This window comes from Fundulus heteroclitus, chromosome 22 (genome assembly GCF_011125445.2).
Source record: "Fundulus heteroclitus isolate FHET01 chromosome 22, MU-UCD_Fhet_4.1, whole genome shotgun sequence".
NCBI classification, from domain to species: domain Eukaryota; kingdom Metazoa; phylum Chordata; class Actinopteri; order Cyprinodontiformes; family Fundulidae; genus Fundulus; species Fundulus heteroclitus.
The window spans coordinates 13,794,148-13,806,274 of NC_046382.1; the positions used below are offsets into that span (position 1 = coordinate 13,794,148).

A 12,127-nucleotide genomic window follows, 5' to 3' on the forward strand; every position below is an offset into this window, starting at 1 on the left:
TAAACAACTTACTTCCTGTATATCGTCTACTTGTCTCAAATTAATAAAAAAAAAAAAAAAAAAAGATGGTCTTAGCCATTTGGTTTCAAGTCCTAAACAGCAAAGCTGAGAGGAAGACTGAAGAGGCAAATGTTTTTTCCCCACACTTGCTGACATTTTTCAGATTTTTAAACTCTGGAGCAGATTTTAGATGCAATTTGGCTGTAATAGTAAAAAAACAAAAAAACAAAAAAAAAAACAGACAGAGTAAAAACACTGTGCACCTTTATTGACAGCAGCATGTATACTTTTGAATATATCTGATTACGGTTAACATTTGCTCAAGCAGAGTAAAAAAAAAATAGAAACAAAAAAACCCAAGATGTCTAGGTTTGAGTGCCTAGCATTCATAAAAAACAAAAAATTACAATAAAAACAACATAAAAAACAAGGTAAAAAAACAAAGGCCTTTGCATTTGATTAGATAATGTAAAAAAAGGGGCGATTGTTAGGAAAATCCTTCATTTACTAGGCACTTAGATGAGTCCAGGTGACCTGCAGTCACAGTTTTTGACCCCCTTTGCACTGTCAGCATATTCAGTTAGGACGCAGACACCGAAATGGACTGTGTATATAAAAATAAAAAAAAAAGTAACAGGAATCCTTAAGTACCAATTACAAACAGTTAAAAACAAAAGAAAACAGGACCTTCATCATAAATAAACAGGTACCTGTGCATCCTTCTACACAAAGAAACATGGTATTCTCTTAAGTGAAGTTAGTGCATGGCTTCTACTTTATGTACACGTTGTCTGGTGTGATGGTCCACTCTAATAATAATTAAAAAAAAGAAAAATCACTGGACCTCTGTGGATGTTACGTTGCACATTTTACACGGTGATGGGTTTAATCCCTGCAACAGTGACAAATAAGCACCTCGAAGATGACAAAAATCAACACACACTCATCCTTTTAATATAAATCCTTGGCTTGAAAACATGATCTTCTCTGGTTGTTCACTGAAGTGTAGCCGGATTATGCTTTAAATCGGAAGCGTAACAGTCTGGGAACCTTCATGCAAACCTTGTTAGGCCTCTTCTTTTATCTGCGCATCTTTTGAGTGAGAAAGAGTTCGGGCGTAAGCGCGCATCCGCTCGCAGGGTAAAAGAAAGCGATTTAACATTTAAGACAAGAGTTCCTACATGTTGTTTGTGTAAAACATTTCCAGACTCGACCCTCTTAAGTCCTTTGTGTTCATTTTAAAACGTGAAAAACAAACGATCATCATGAATTAATGGGAGATATTTATACAGTAGAGCTGAAACTGTAAGGAAGGAAGGACAAAAACAGGAGGTAAGGACAAGGAAAAAAGGAAAGACGTAAGGTGGGAAGGAAGGATACTAGGAGGGAAGGAGGCAAGTGAAAAAGCAAAGGCAAGGAAGGTAAGAAGAGGAACAAAGGAAGAAATTTAGAAAGGAAATGAGGAGGGAAGGGAGGAACAAAGGACGCAGGGAAAGAAGAAAGAAGAATGAAGGAAGACAAGCAAGGTAGGGCACAAGGAAAGAAAGACCTTTAGGGAAGAAAGGAAGAAAAAGTAAATAAGGTCTCAATGAAGTAAAGTAGGAAGGAAACAAGGAAATAGTTGAGGTAGGGGACAAGGAAGGAAGGACAGAAGTGAGGACATGGGAAGGAGGAAGGTAGAAAGGTAGAAATAAAAGGGAAGGAAAGAAAGAAGGACAGAGGTAAAGATGCCTTTAGACAAAGTAACAGGGAACGAAGCCTGGAAACAACAACATTTTTCCCATACCCATATTTTCTTCTCCTAAATTCCTCCAGACCTGGAAAACGCTGAAACCCGACTCCAGACTTTCCCTGCGTGTGTAGGAACCCTTTAAAGACGGGAGATTTGAAACTGCTAAAGCCAGATCTCACTCCAGACAAATCCCCACCGATCAGGGCAAAGCGCTGTTCCCCTCCTCGCCACAGGGGGGCAGCCAAGGTGAGCGTGTAAATGTGGGGTAGAGGCACTGAGGTCCTGAGTTGCTGCAGACACACCGGACCGCTCGGAGGCTGGTTTATGCTGCAGATGGGGCTGAACTCCTCCGTCAGCGTGTCGTCCACTGGTCCAGCAAGAAGTCTAGTTTCCACCCTGAACTGAAATGAAAAAAGAAGTGATCGCTCTCCAACCGTCCTCCCTGAAACGAGTGAGACTAGTAATCCAGCATTTGTGCTTCACGGAGGGGGAGAAAAGGATTAAAAGTTCTGGTCCGCTCCTCCCGCTTGTGGACCCCTCCTCTCAGACTTTGCTGTCGGAGGGCGGCTCTCCCAGGGCGTGGACGATGTCGGTGAAGGAGGGGCGCTCTTTGAGGCTGGGCGCCCAGCAGCGGGCCATGAGCTTGTACATTTTGGAGGGGCATCCCTCCGGGGCGGGAAGCTTCAGCTTCAACGTCTTTAGACCTGCAACACGAACACAAGCTTTCTAAGACACAAACGTAGCAACCAAGAACCACCGTTCCCCTTCCTGTGCTTCAGCAGAGAACCCTGAAAGAAAGGAGCGGCCCTACCTTCCAGGACCTCGTCGTCGCTCAGCTTGCCGTGCGGCATTTCCCCCAGGCTGAACACCTCCCACATCAACACGCCGAAGGCCCACACGTCCGACTTGGTGGAGTAGTCGTCCTCGAACACGGACTCGGTCGGCAGCCAGCGCAGCGGGATCCACGCCTGTCTGTAGTGGTAGTACTCGCTACGGCCACAGGAGACAGCCAGAGACAAAAAGACACGGTTATCTACCGGCTGGCTGCACGGTTACAGGAGCTCACTGAAAAGTCCATTTCACTAGTTGTTGAGCTGAATTCATGCCCCGCCCTTCTCTTACTGAGTATAGGTGAGGGCGTCTCCCAACCTGGAGATAGCAGACTCCAGGTGAAGATAATCAAGGGATTAGTTGGGAGATGTTCATTCACTGGCAGGGTGCTTGCTCTTTTTCCAAATTAAAATTCCAGACTTTTTCCAGACTTTTTTAAAACTGATTTTTTTTTTTCCCCAAGACCTTAACTTTATGTACTTGTATACTTGTGTGCCTACTGCCTACTTCATTGGTTGAGATTGTACAAACTGTGTTTATTAGAAATGTTAATTTTTATAGGCTAGTATTTAATGAACAGATGCATTATTCACAGTAAATTATGCTTTTACTGATGAAAACGTTTCAAAACATGAAAATCACAAGTGCATGAATTTCACATCAAACAAGTGTTTGATTCCTTTAGGCTAATACAGTACGTGACCAGTTAGTAAAATTATAGTTTTATAGCCTACCTTCCTATTTCTCATTTCACAATGTCTTTGAGCATACTGTAAAATTCTAACACAAATTTTTTACCCATACTTTATTAAGACTTTCACACAAAATTCAAGACTTTTCAAGGTCTGGAAAGCAGTGTTTCAAAATTCCATACTTATTAAGACTTTCAAGACTTGCGCAAGCACCCTGACTGGGCAGCAATGAGCACTGTGAAGGTGGCTGACTGGGTGAAGACACTGCAGGAAAGTTTGTCTGAAGAGAAGGAGCCGGTGAGCCGCAAATTGTTTGAATGTGGAGTATAAGATTATAGATTAATTTCTGGTGCATTCAGATTGAAATGTTATAATGCTATGAAATGTTAAAAAAGCAATTATTTAAAAATGTGTGTTTTGAGAAAAGTAAATGAACATTAGCATGTAAATTATCACTGAATAATACTTTAAATATGTCTGATTTTGGGTTTAAATCCTATGGTATATTTTGAGTCAGGGATAAGTTTTTAGTCATTTCAAGGGTGTTAATCATTATTCTCTGTTTTTTTTGTTTAAAGGGTTTCCACCTACTATTACCACTACTAATGCTACTATTGTTGACTCAACTTTCAAATAAAAGAGAAAAAAGGAGAAAGAATCCACATTGTTGTTCTGAGTGAAATCCTGTGAAATCTCTGGAAGCAAGCTGCCTTTTCAAGTGGGGGAAACCTGCAGTTTAAATCCAAAACAAAAAAGTGGGAACCACTTGACACTAGTTAAAGTTCAAACTGTGAAACCCGTAGGTTATATGCATTCATTGCAATTACTCCATTAACTTTAAGGATTATGTCTCAAAGCTCGTGAAAACTAAACGCAGAGTTTCTAAGAACATTAGAATATTACATACATAACTGTATTACATAGTCGCATAACTGCACATTTACACATTTGCACATATGCTTCAGACTGTTGAACTGCTGATGCCACTAAATGGACTTCGTACCACACCTGAATAGCACACTAGTCTATTTCCCCTGCGTTGTCTACATTGTTACATTGTTTTACATCGTTTATATTTCAATTGTTTACATAAATTGCTGCTGCATCTGGATACCGTGAATAGCACACTGTCTATTTCCCATTCATTGCTTACATTGTTTTAAATTTCAATTGTTTACGTAAATCACTGCTGCATCTTTATCCTGAAAATTAGTGCAATCTACTGTGATTTTTAGAGTGATTTCTAGAGTGAGTTTTCAAGCTGTATGCAAACAAAATTTCGTTCTGTACGCACTTTGTGCATACAAAATGACAAATAAAGCTATCTATCTATCTATAAGATGGACCTTAGCGCGCTAAACAAGGAGGGTTTGCTACCAGAGGCCATTGATTGCTGTGTCCACACTAATTAATGCAAAGTTTAGTGCAGAGGTCTGCAACCTTTGGCTCTAGAGCCGCAAGTGGATCTTTGGACCTTCCACAGTGGCTCCTAATAACTTTGGCTACAAATTATATTTTTATTGTGGTATTTAAATGTAATAATGATAATAAATGCAGGTTTTAGCAGTTTTTTTCTTGGACTAATTGCAACAGAATGATGCTAAAAGTGCCAGTAATGTTTAATTTTAAATCCATATTTTTTCATTATGTTGGAAACTATGATTTTTCTTCACAACATTATCCACAAACAACATCCTGTCCATCGCCTTTTTTTTTTCAATCTCAAAATAGACAAAAAGGGCGTTTCTTTAACGATGACAACATATTTCCTACGGTAAATCTTTATCAAAAATTATATCTAGTCTTTTTCCAAAAGGCCAGGCAACATTTGTGGCTCTGAACAAGTTTAATTCAAGTGGATCGTAGGCAAAATGGCTCTTTAGACTGTAAAGGTTGCAGGCCTCTGGTTTAGTGGAAGGAAAAGGTGCGGTAGACAGAAAAAAGCACGGCTTTGATAGGCTTTTGAAGCAACGTTTGAGGGAGACTAACACGGAGTGGACATCGGCTCAAGTCAGAGCTTCAGGATCCACCACATGCAGACGTGTCCAGGAGACTTTTTGCTCTCCCTCTTTTTCTTCGTAAATGTACACCTGGTCTGACGTTCTGTTAACTGTGACGTCATCCAGAGAAGACAGATCACCCGCTATAAACAGATTACTGGATCAATGTGTGCTTCTGTGCTTTTTTGTCTCTCTTGTTGTGTCTCTGCTCTGTCTTCTCTAACCCCAGTCGGTCGAGGCAGATGACCGTTCATACTGAGCCCGGTTCTGCCGGAGGTTTTCCTTCCCGTTAAAGGGGAGTTTTTCTTCCCACTGTCGCTTCATGCTTGCTCAGTATGAGGGATTGCTGCAAAGCCATATACAATGCAGACGACTCTCCCTGTAGCTCTACGCTCTTTCAGGAGTGAATGCTGCTTGTTGGAACTTTGATGCAATCAACTGGTTCCTTTATATAGGAAATTTTTTGACCAACCTGTATAATCTGACCCAATCTATATAATCTGATTGAATTTGATTTTGTAAAGTGCCTTGAGACGACATGTTTCATGAATTGGCGCTATATAAATAAAATTGAATTGAATTGAGATGAGCTACAGCTAAAGCACTCGCAGAGGCAACTTCAGCAGTGTTACCCATGAAGAAAAAATTAACTGGACTGTTGCTCGGTGGTCCAAAGTCCTCTTTTCAGGTTAAACTAAAGTTTGCATTTCATTTGGAAATCATTTGAAAAGAGAGGAGAGACCAAGCTCCTAAAAGTTGAGTGTGACGTTATCACAGTCAGTGGTGGTTAGGTGTTGGTCCACTGGGTTTGTCAAGCTTCTTCCTACTAACAAGCTTTATGGAGGTGCCCAGAAACTGGACACCATGGTGTAACATCAAGCCACGAGCTCCTCGCCTCTATGTTACGCTGCATCGATGCAGTAATTAATGTAAAAGCAGCCTTGATCAGGAACTGAGGGCATGTACTGTAGCGTACATGGGGATACCGTTCAAGACGCTGATATCTCTATTTAAAATCATTTTTCTACTGTATTATTAAAGCAGTCTTTCTTTTTAACTAGTGAAATAAATGAACTTTTCTAAGCTGCTTAGAAGCTGTATAATTGTGGCGTTTATGGCAGACCTGTTGTAGACGTCTTTGCTGAGGCTGAGCGAAGACACCTTGATCCGCCGCTGACTGTTGATCAGACAGTTTCTGGCTGCAAGGTCTTTGTGAACAAAGCGGTGGTTGGACAGATGCTCCATGCCGCGAGCCACCTGGGCACAGATGGAGACCTGGAGGGGGGGAGGAAAAAGAAGAGACAAATCAGAAGAGCAGAAAGTGACTTTCATAAAAGTGGCCGGACAGATAATGTTTTCTTTTTCTTGCTTAATAAACACCTTCATAAGCTGACATGAGGTTGAAGACCTGAAATAATCACAGTTGCTTTGTAACAAGAGTCAGTAAAATGTTGAAATGGGCAGCAGCTGAATGTGCCCTGCTATACAGGACGTCGTGAAATCCAGAAAACTGATTGCTTGGTGGGCAAAAAAAAGATATTTCTAGTGGGAACATGTTTAACAGGATCTATAGTTTCCTTCTGGCAACGCAGACAAAGATGGAGTCGGCACTTCTCTGCTGAATATTTAAGGAAAAGAACAGACACCGGTGATTATGGGACGGCCGTTGAGGGAAAGATGAGATGAAGTTTGTTCACTGAGAATAAGCATGAGGTGCCATTTGTCTTTGCTTTTTATCAGCGCTTTGGCGAAACAAAACATCAGCAGACGTCCACAGAAAACTTTCCTCCTGCCTGGTTTTTACCTAAAATAATAAGCTGCGAGTCCCAAGTTTATCTCTTTACTCCACCTGGATTTCATTATCCGTTTAAGAAGTCAGGAGAAACGGAGCTGAAGCTGGTTTTCAGCTTGTTTCCATACGGACAAAAAAAAAAAGATCCGTTAAAATAAGGTTTTTAAAACACAGACGCTTGAAATCAGTTTACAATGGAGTAATGTCAAAATTGATGTTAAGAATACAAATGCTTTAGTCGGGAGTCCTTGGGTCTAAAACCCAGAAAACAAAAACAAAACAAAAAAACGAAATAATCTTGGCTTGATGAAAACAAGAATCAAGTTTTGATGTGAAAAACAGGAACAGAAGGTTAAAAAAGTCTAAATATTATCTTAATATTTTTTTGATGACATTCAACCCCCCCTCCCCTCAATTTTTATTTTTCATAAAAATTGAGGGGGCCATTTGTGGCCTCTGTACTGAATCTGGATGCCCCCCCCCCCCCAAACTACATTTCAAGAAAGATGTGGTCCACCAGCATATATATCTGATGTTATATTTTAGTTTTTAATTAGAGTAAAATTATTACAGAAAAGTTAAAATCCTACAATTGAAAATGTTAAATCCAACACAAAGTATTAATCTTTTAATAAACAGACTTTTGATATTCTCCTTAATTTCATAGTAACATCTATCTAATGACATTTAATAACTCAAATGCAGACTTTGGTGCATTTAAATCTGCTTTGAATTCAACTATTAAAATTGGCTAATCACAAAGAACAACTGACCCAAATACTGTTCTTATATGGCTAGACCAAAAAGAGCTCAATTTATTATTGATAAAAAGTCAAATAAAATCATTCAAGATAATTTTCAAACTGGATGACCATCTTTATATACGACAAATGAGCAAAACTTTTTTTTTTTACCTTTGGATCCACGATGATTTACACATTAATTTCCAAAAAAAATGTCACATTTATTTATTTAAAAAAGATCATATTTAGTAGAGCAGGTAAAAAAAAAATCCTCAAGTTCCTTTGACTTGACAATTTTGGCCCATGTACCGAAAAGTTTAGACACCCCTAATTTAAATGAATGCAAAAGTATGAAAATGTTTGACTGGCAGTGTACATAACGTCACTCAACATCTCTTTCTGCTTCTGACTTGGAAATGAGCCACGCTGAGCAACAAGCCTAGATGTGATCGAAATAAAAAAACCCACAGAATATACATTTTAGGGATATTTGATGAGAAAAGCAGCTTCAAAGCAGAATCTGTCACTCATCAAACATTCAGGACTTGCCTTTGTCTTGGTGCTGATTGGCTGAGACTTCACCTTGTCGTCTTTGCTTTTGGAAATCTTCAGGAACTGTTTAAGATCTCCCTGTCATCAAAAAAAAAAAGAAGCAAAAACTGTATTAAATGAATAATAATAATAAAAAGTGTACTTCCTTGCTCCAGCTCCTGAGTGCGTACCAGGTCGTAGTACTCCAGGACCATGTAGTGCGGCTCCGCCTCTTTGCAGAGGCCCAGCAGACGCACCACGTTGGGGTGGCTCAGCTTGGCAAACATCTCAGCTTCGCGGCGGAAGTCGCTCTGCAGCTGCTCGTCTCTGGACTGCAGAGACTTCACCAGGACCACGGTCTCGGTTTCGCTGCCTTCGATCCCCTTTGCTTTGGACAGCAGGACCTCGCCGAACTCCCCCTTACCTGAGCAAACATTCACAGAACGCTTGCATCAGAACAAGACGCAGAGAAAAAAAAAACTCTCTATTCAGGAATAGTACCAACGGCAGGGTAATCCTACCTAGTGTCGTGATGGTTTGCAGGTTTGCACGGGGAAAGTGGAGCTTATCGCTGCCGTGGCTGTGCCGCTTCTCTGTCGCAGCGATCGTACCCATGTTGGTGAGCGCCACTTCCTCCTGGATCTCAGCCGTGGTGTGGCCATTTTGCTGAACGGCCCCTCCTGATGAAAAGGACACCCATCCACAGTGGGTCAATGGTCACATACGAAAACCTAAAACTGTTAAGACTTACCCAACCAATACATCCACTCAGATAATACCTGCAATACCCACAACCAACACCAGATGGCAGCCAATATCCAGTCAGTTCCCAAACATTTTCAGCATTGATAAAGCAAGAGAACAAGGTGAAGTCCATAAAGTTAGACTTGTATAAAAACAATTTATTGCGGCAGCATATTGTTATATTGAAGGGGTAGAAATACGAAAACGCTTAATTTGAGCATATTTATAGTGAGAAAAATAATTATTGTTTTAATAAGATTTCTGATGTCACAATCATGAGCATCCAGGACTTGTTTAACCATCAATCCATGACCTCCCAGGGGTAAAATGTAAAGAACAATGTACAATAGTAGTGCAATATGGTGTTAATAGATAATTTAATTGCGATAAAAGTCAGTGTAAAAAGTTTTTATAAATGAATTAGCATTACTTTTACCTTATGGCAACACAAACTCTGCTCTAAAAGTTAAAGTTACACTTTATCAAACGTGCTGCTTGGCTACATAAGGTGAGGCAATTGTACTGTTAACTGTAACCAATAGTAGAGCTGGATGATAAAAATAAAAAAAAAAGCGTATCGATAAAATAGAAATATTGATCGACATCGATAATTATCAACAAATCCAAAACATATATTTTAAGTGCAGCCTGGGCCCTTTTATGCTATTGCTAGGCAACTTATATTTAGATACCGAACACACAAACACTGAATTTAAACTCAACCCTTTATTCAACCAACTTTTTACCAAAACTCCAAGTAAAAAAACAACAAAAAAAACCCCAAAGAACATGTGCTCTCTGAACTCTTTGAAGGGGGTGGGGCTTGGTTCCTGGGTCTGCGTTGTGATTGGTTGGCAGGATATAACAACTTTAATATTAACATACATGGCTAGAATGCAAAAGGAAGGAAAACTGTCCTTCTATTGAACTTTTTATTGACCTTTTTTCTATCATCAATATACGTGTGTCGATCGATATATATCATTATTGAATTATCGTCCAGCCCTACCCATTAATTGCAATATGTCTTGTCTTATCTATCTATCTATCTATCTATAGAGATTTAATTGATGCCCTTATGAACCCAACATTGTGGAAACTGTTCAAACAGCAAAAGTGAAAAGCCAACCAGTCGGTTTTGGGGTTTTGTGAACATCACTAATTAGTAGGGCTGTAAGTCAGCAGCTTTATCACGATACAATGTTATATCAATTTGTTTGGATGAGGATACAATTTTTGACGATATCTCGGTCTGTTACAACACGATGTCCATTAAATACACTTCACAAGTCTGAGATCGATGCCACATCATCCTCCCATCTAATACCATTTTTACTTTGATATCAGCTCACAACAAAAAATATATATAATTTGACCATTTTCTATCTAAGCTCTTACAGGTATCAGGCATTGAAATCAATCTCTCTCTCTCTCTGGACATATCGATGTGGATCGATGTACTGTTAAAGATTACTGTCGTCCCATTAAATCTAAATCATCATGAAAATAACTTTTTGCCACGGTTAATGGTACAATAATTGCGATAAAGGATTCACCAAAAATAGGAGAGATACAAACTGTTTAAGTAAGGTGAGTTATTTGCCTCAAGTTGTGGATCTGAACGGGGCATTGTGATGATTAAAAAGTTTAACACGGCGACAAAAAAAACAACAAATAAGTGCAGGAAGAAAAGTAACTGCAGGAGAACGTCTCCATGGCAACAATAGTCGTGGCACCATCGTCGTGGCAACCTGTCCACCACTTCAACCTCAAACTCTGGGCATGAATCCTTCAGATCAAAGTAAAAACCCTAGTGTTTTTATCTAATTTAAGTTTATTTATTTATTGAACATTAATGTTACTGAGCATTTCATCAGTCCAGCCCAAAAACCTTAATACCTGTTTTTTATTCAGTTGCAGGACAGATAACTCTCTGCTAAAAGCAACACAGCCTCTGACGAGGATCACTAAGTCTGTACTTGCTACCTGTATGCTTTAGAATTGGTTTTAAGGTGCTTTAAATTAATTTAACAATTATTAATAGTCTTGACCCACATATATATCAAATTAGCTTTTTTTCAAAATCATAGAAATTATTCAGATTACAAAGCTCTACTAATAAAAACAAAAATTTGAACAAAACCCAACAGTGAGACTGAAGCAGCTGGGACTCTTCAGGATTTTAAAAACTGCTTTTGGTTTGTCTCTAAAAGTTTTGTAATTAATTTAATTTATTTCCAATTAAAAACCTTACCTTAAGTCAATCATGTCTCTATTTGATTTTAAAGGATTTTATTTATTCTTATTACTCATTTATTATGGTTTGTTGTCATGATTAGTGAACCTTTATACCAGCTATTTAAATTAAACATCCACTCAAAATAGTTTATTTTTAATAAATGATTTTAACAAATGTAATTATTGTTTAATTTAATTTTATCTCTATTTTGGGGGATTTTCTTTATCTTAGCATCCTTGAATTTTTCTGTCTAGCTCTAAAGTCTTATTGTCGTCGTTAAAACAAGTGTGATTTTCTTATATTTAATGTGTTTATTTTTCATTTTCCTCCCGTTTTTATGTAATTTAGAGCATTTCAGATTTTAAAAACAAACTGCATGCTGTTGGTTTGTCTCTAAGAGAAGGTTTAGAAATTAATTTATTGTATTTCCAGTTAAAAACCTTACCTTAAGTCAATTATGTCGCTATTTGATTTCAAAGGATTTTATTTATTCTTATTACTCGTTTATTATTGTTTGTTGTCATGATTAATTAACCTTTATACCAGCTATTTCAATTAAACACAGTTTAATTATAAATTAATTACATTTAAAATAGTCTAATTTAATTTATCTCTATTTTCTGATATTTAATGCGTTTATTTTTATTTTTCCTCCTGTTTTTATGTCATTTAGAGCATTTCGTTTATGTATTAAAGGTGTATGTATGTTTAGTACGGTAGAGGATCCATGATGCTTTGGGCCCATTGCTCCAACAAAGCCCCCCAGAGGCTTGTCGGTGTGTACCTTCAACCCAGAGCCCTACTTCCCAAGTGAAGAAACGGG

The 12,127-nt window shown here is 38.6% G+C and overlaps 1 protein-coding gene across 1 annotated transcript in view; it reads right to left on the reverse strand.

The window, feature by feature from the left end:
• Positions 1 to 247: 247 nt before the first annotated feature.
• Positions 248 to 12,127, reverse strand: part of ptk7b (protein tyrosine kinase 7b) — a 112,560-nt gene continuing 100,680 nt past the window's right edge. Inside the window, exons 15-20 of the mRNA XM_036125889.1 lie at positions 8,843 to 9,001; positions 8,513 to 8,745; positions 8,340 to 8,420; positions 6,379 to 6,530; positions 2,544 to 2,722; positions 248 to 2,436 (exon numbers count right to left, since the gene is read on the reverse strand). Coding sequence (XP_035981782.1) covers positions 2,276 to 2,436; positions 2,544 to 2,722; positions 6,379 to 6,530; positions 8,340 to 8,420; positions 8,513 to 8,745; positions 8,843 to 9,001 — 965 coding nt within the window. The 3' untranslated portion in view covers positions 248 to 2,275. The remainder of the gene's footprint in view (positions 2,437 to 2,543; positions 2,723 to 6,378; positions 6,531 to 8,339; positions 8,421 to 8,512; positions 8,746 to 8,842; positions 9,002 to 12,127) is intronic.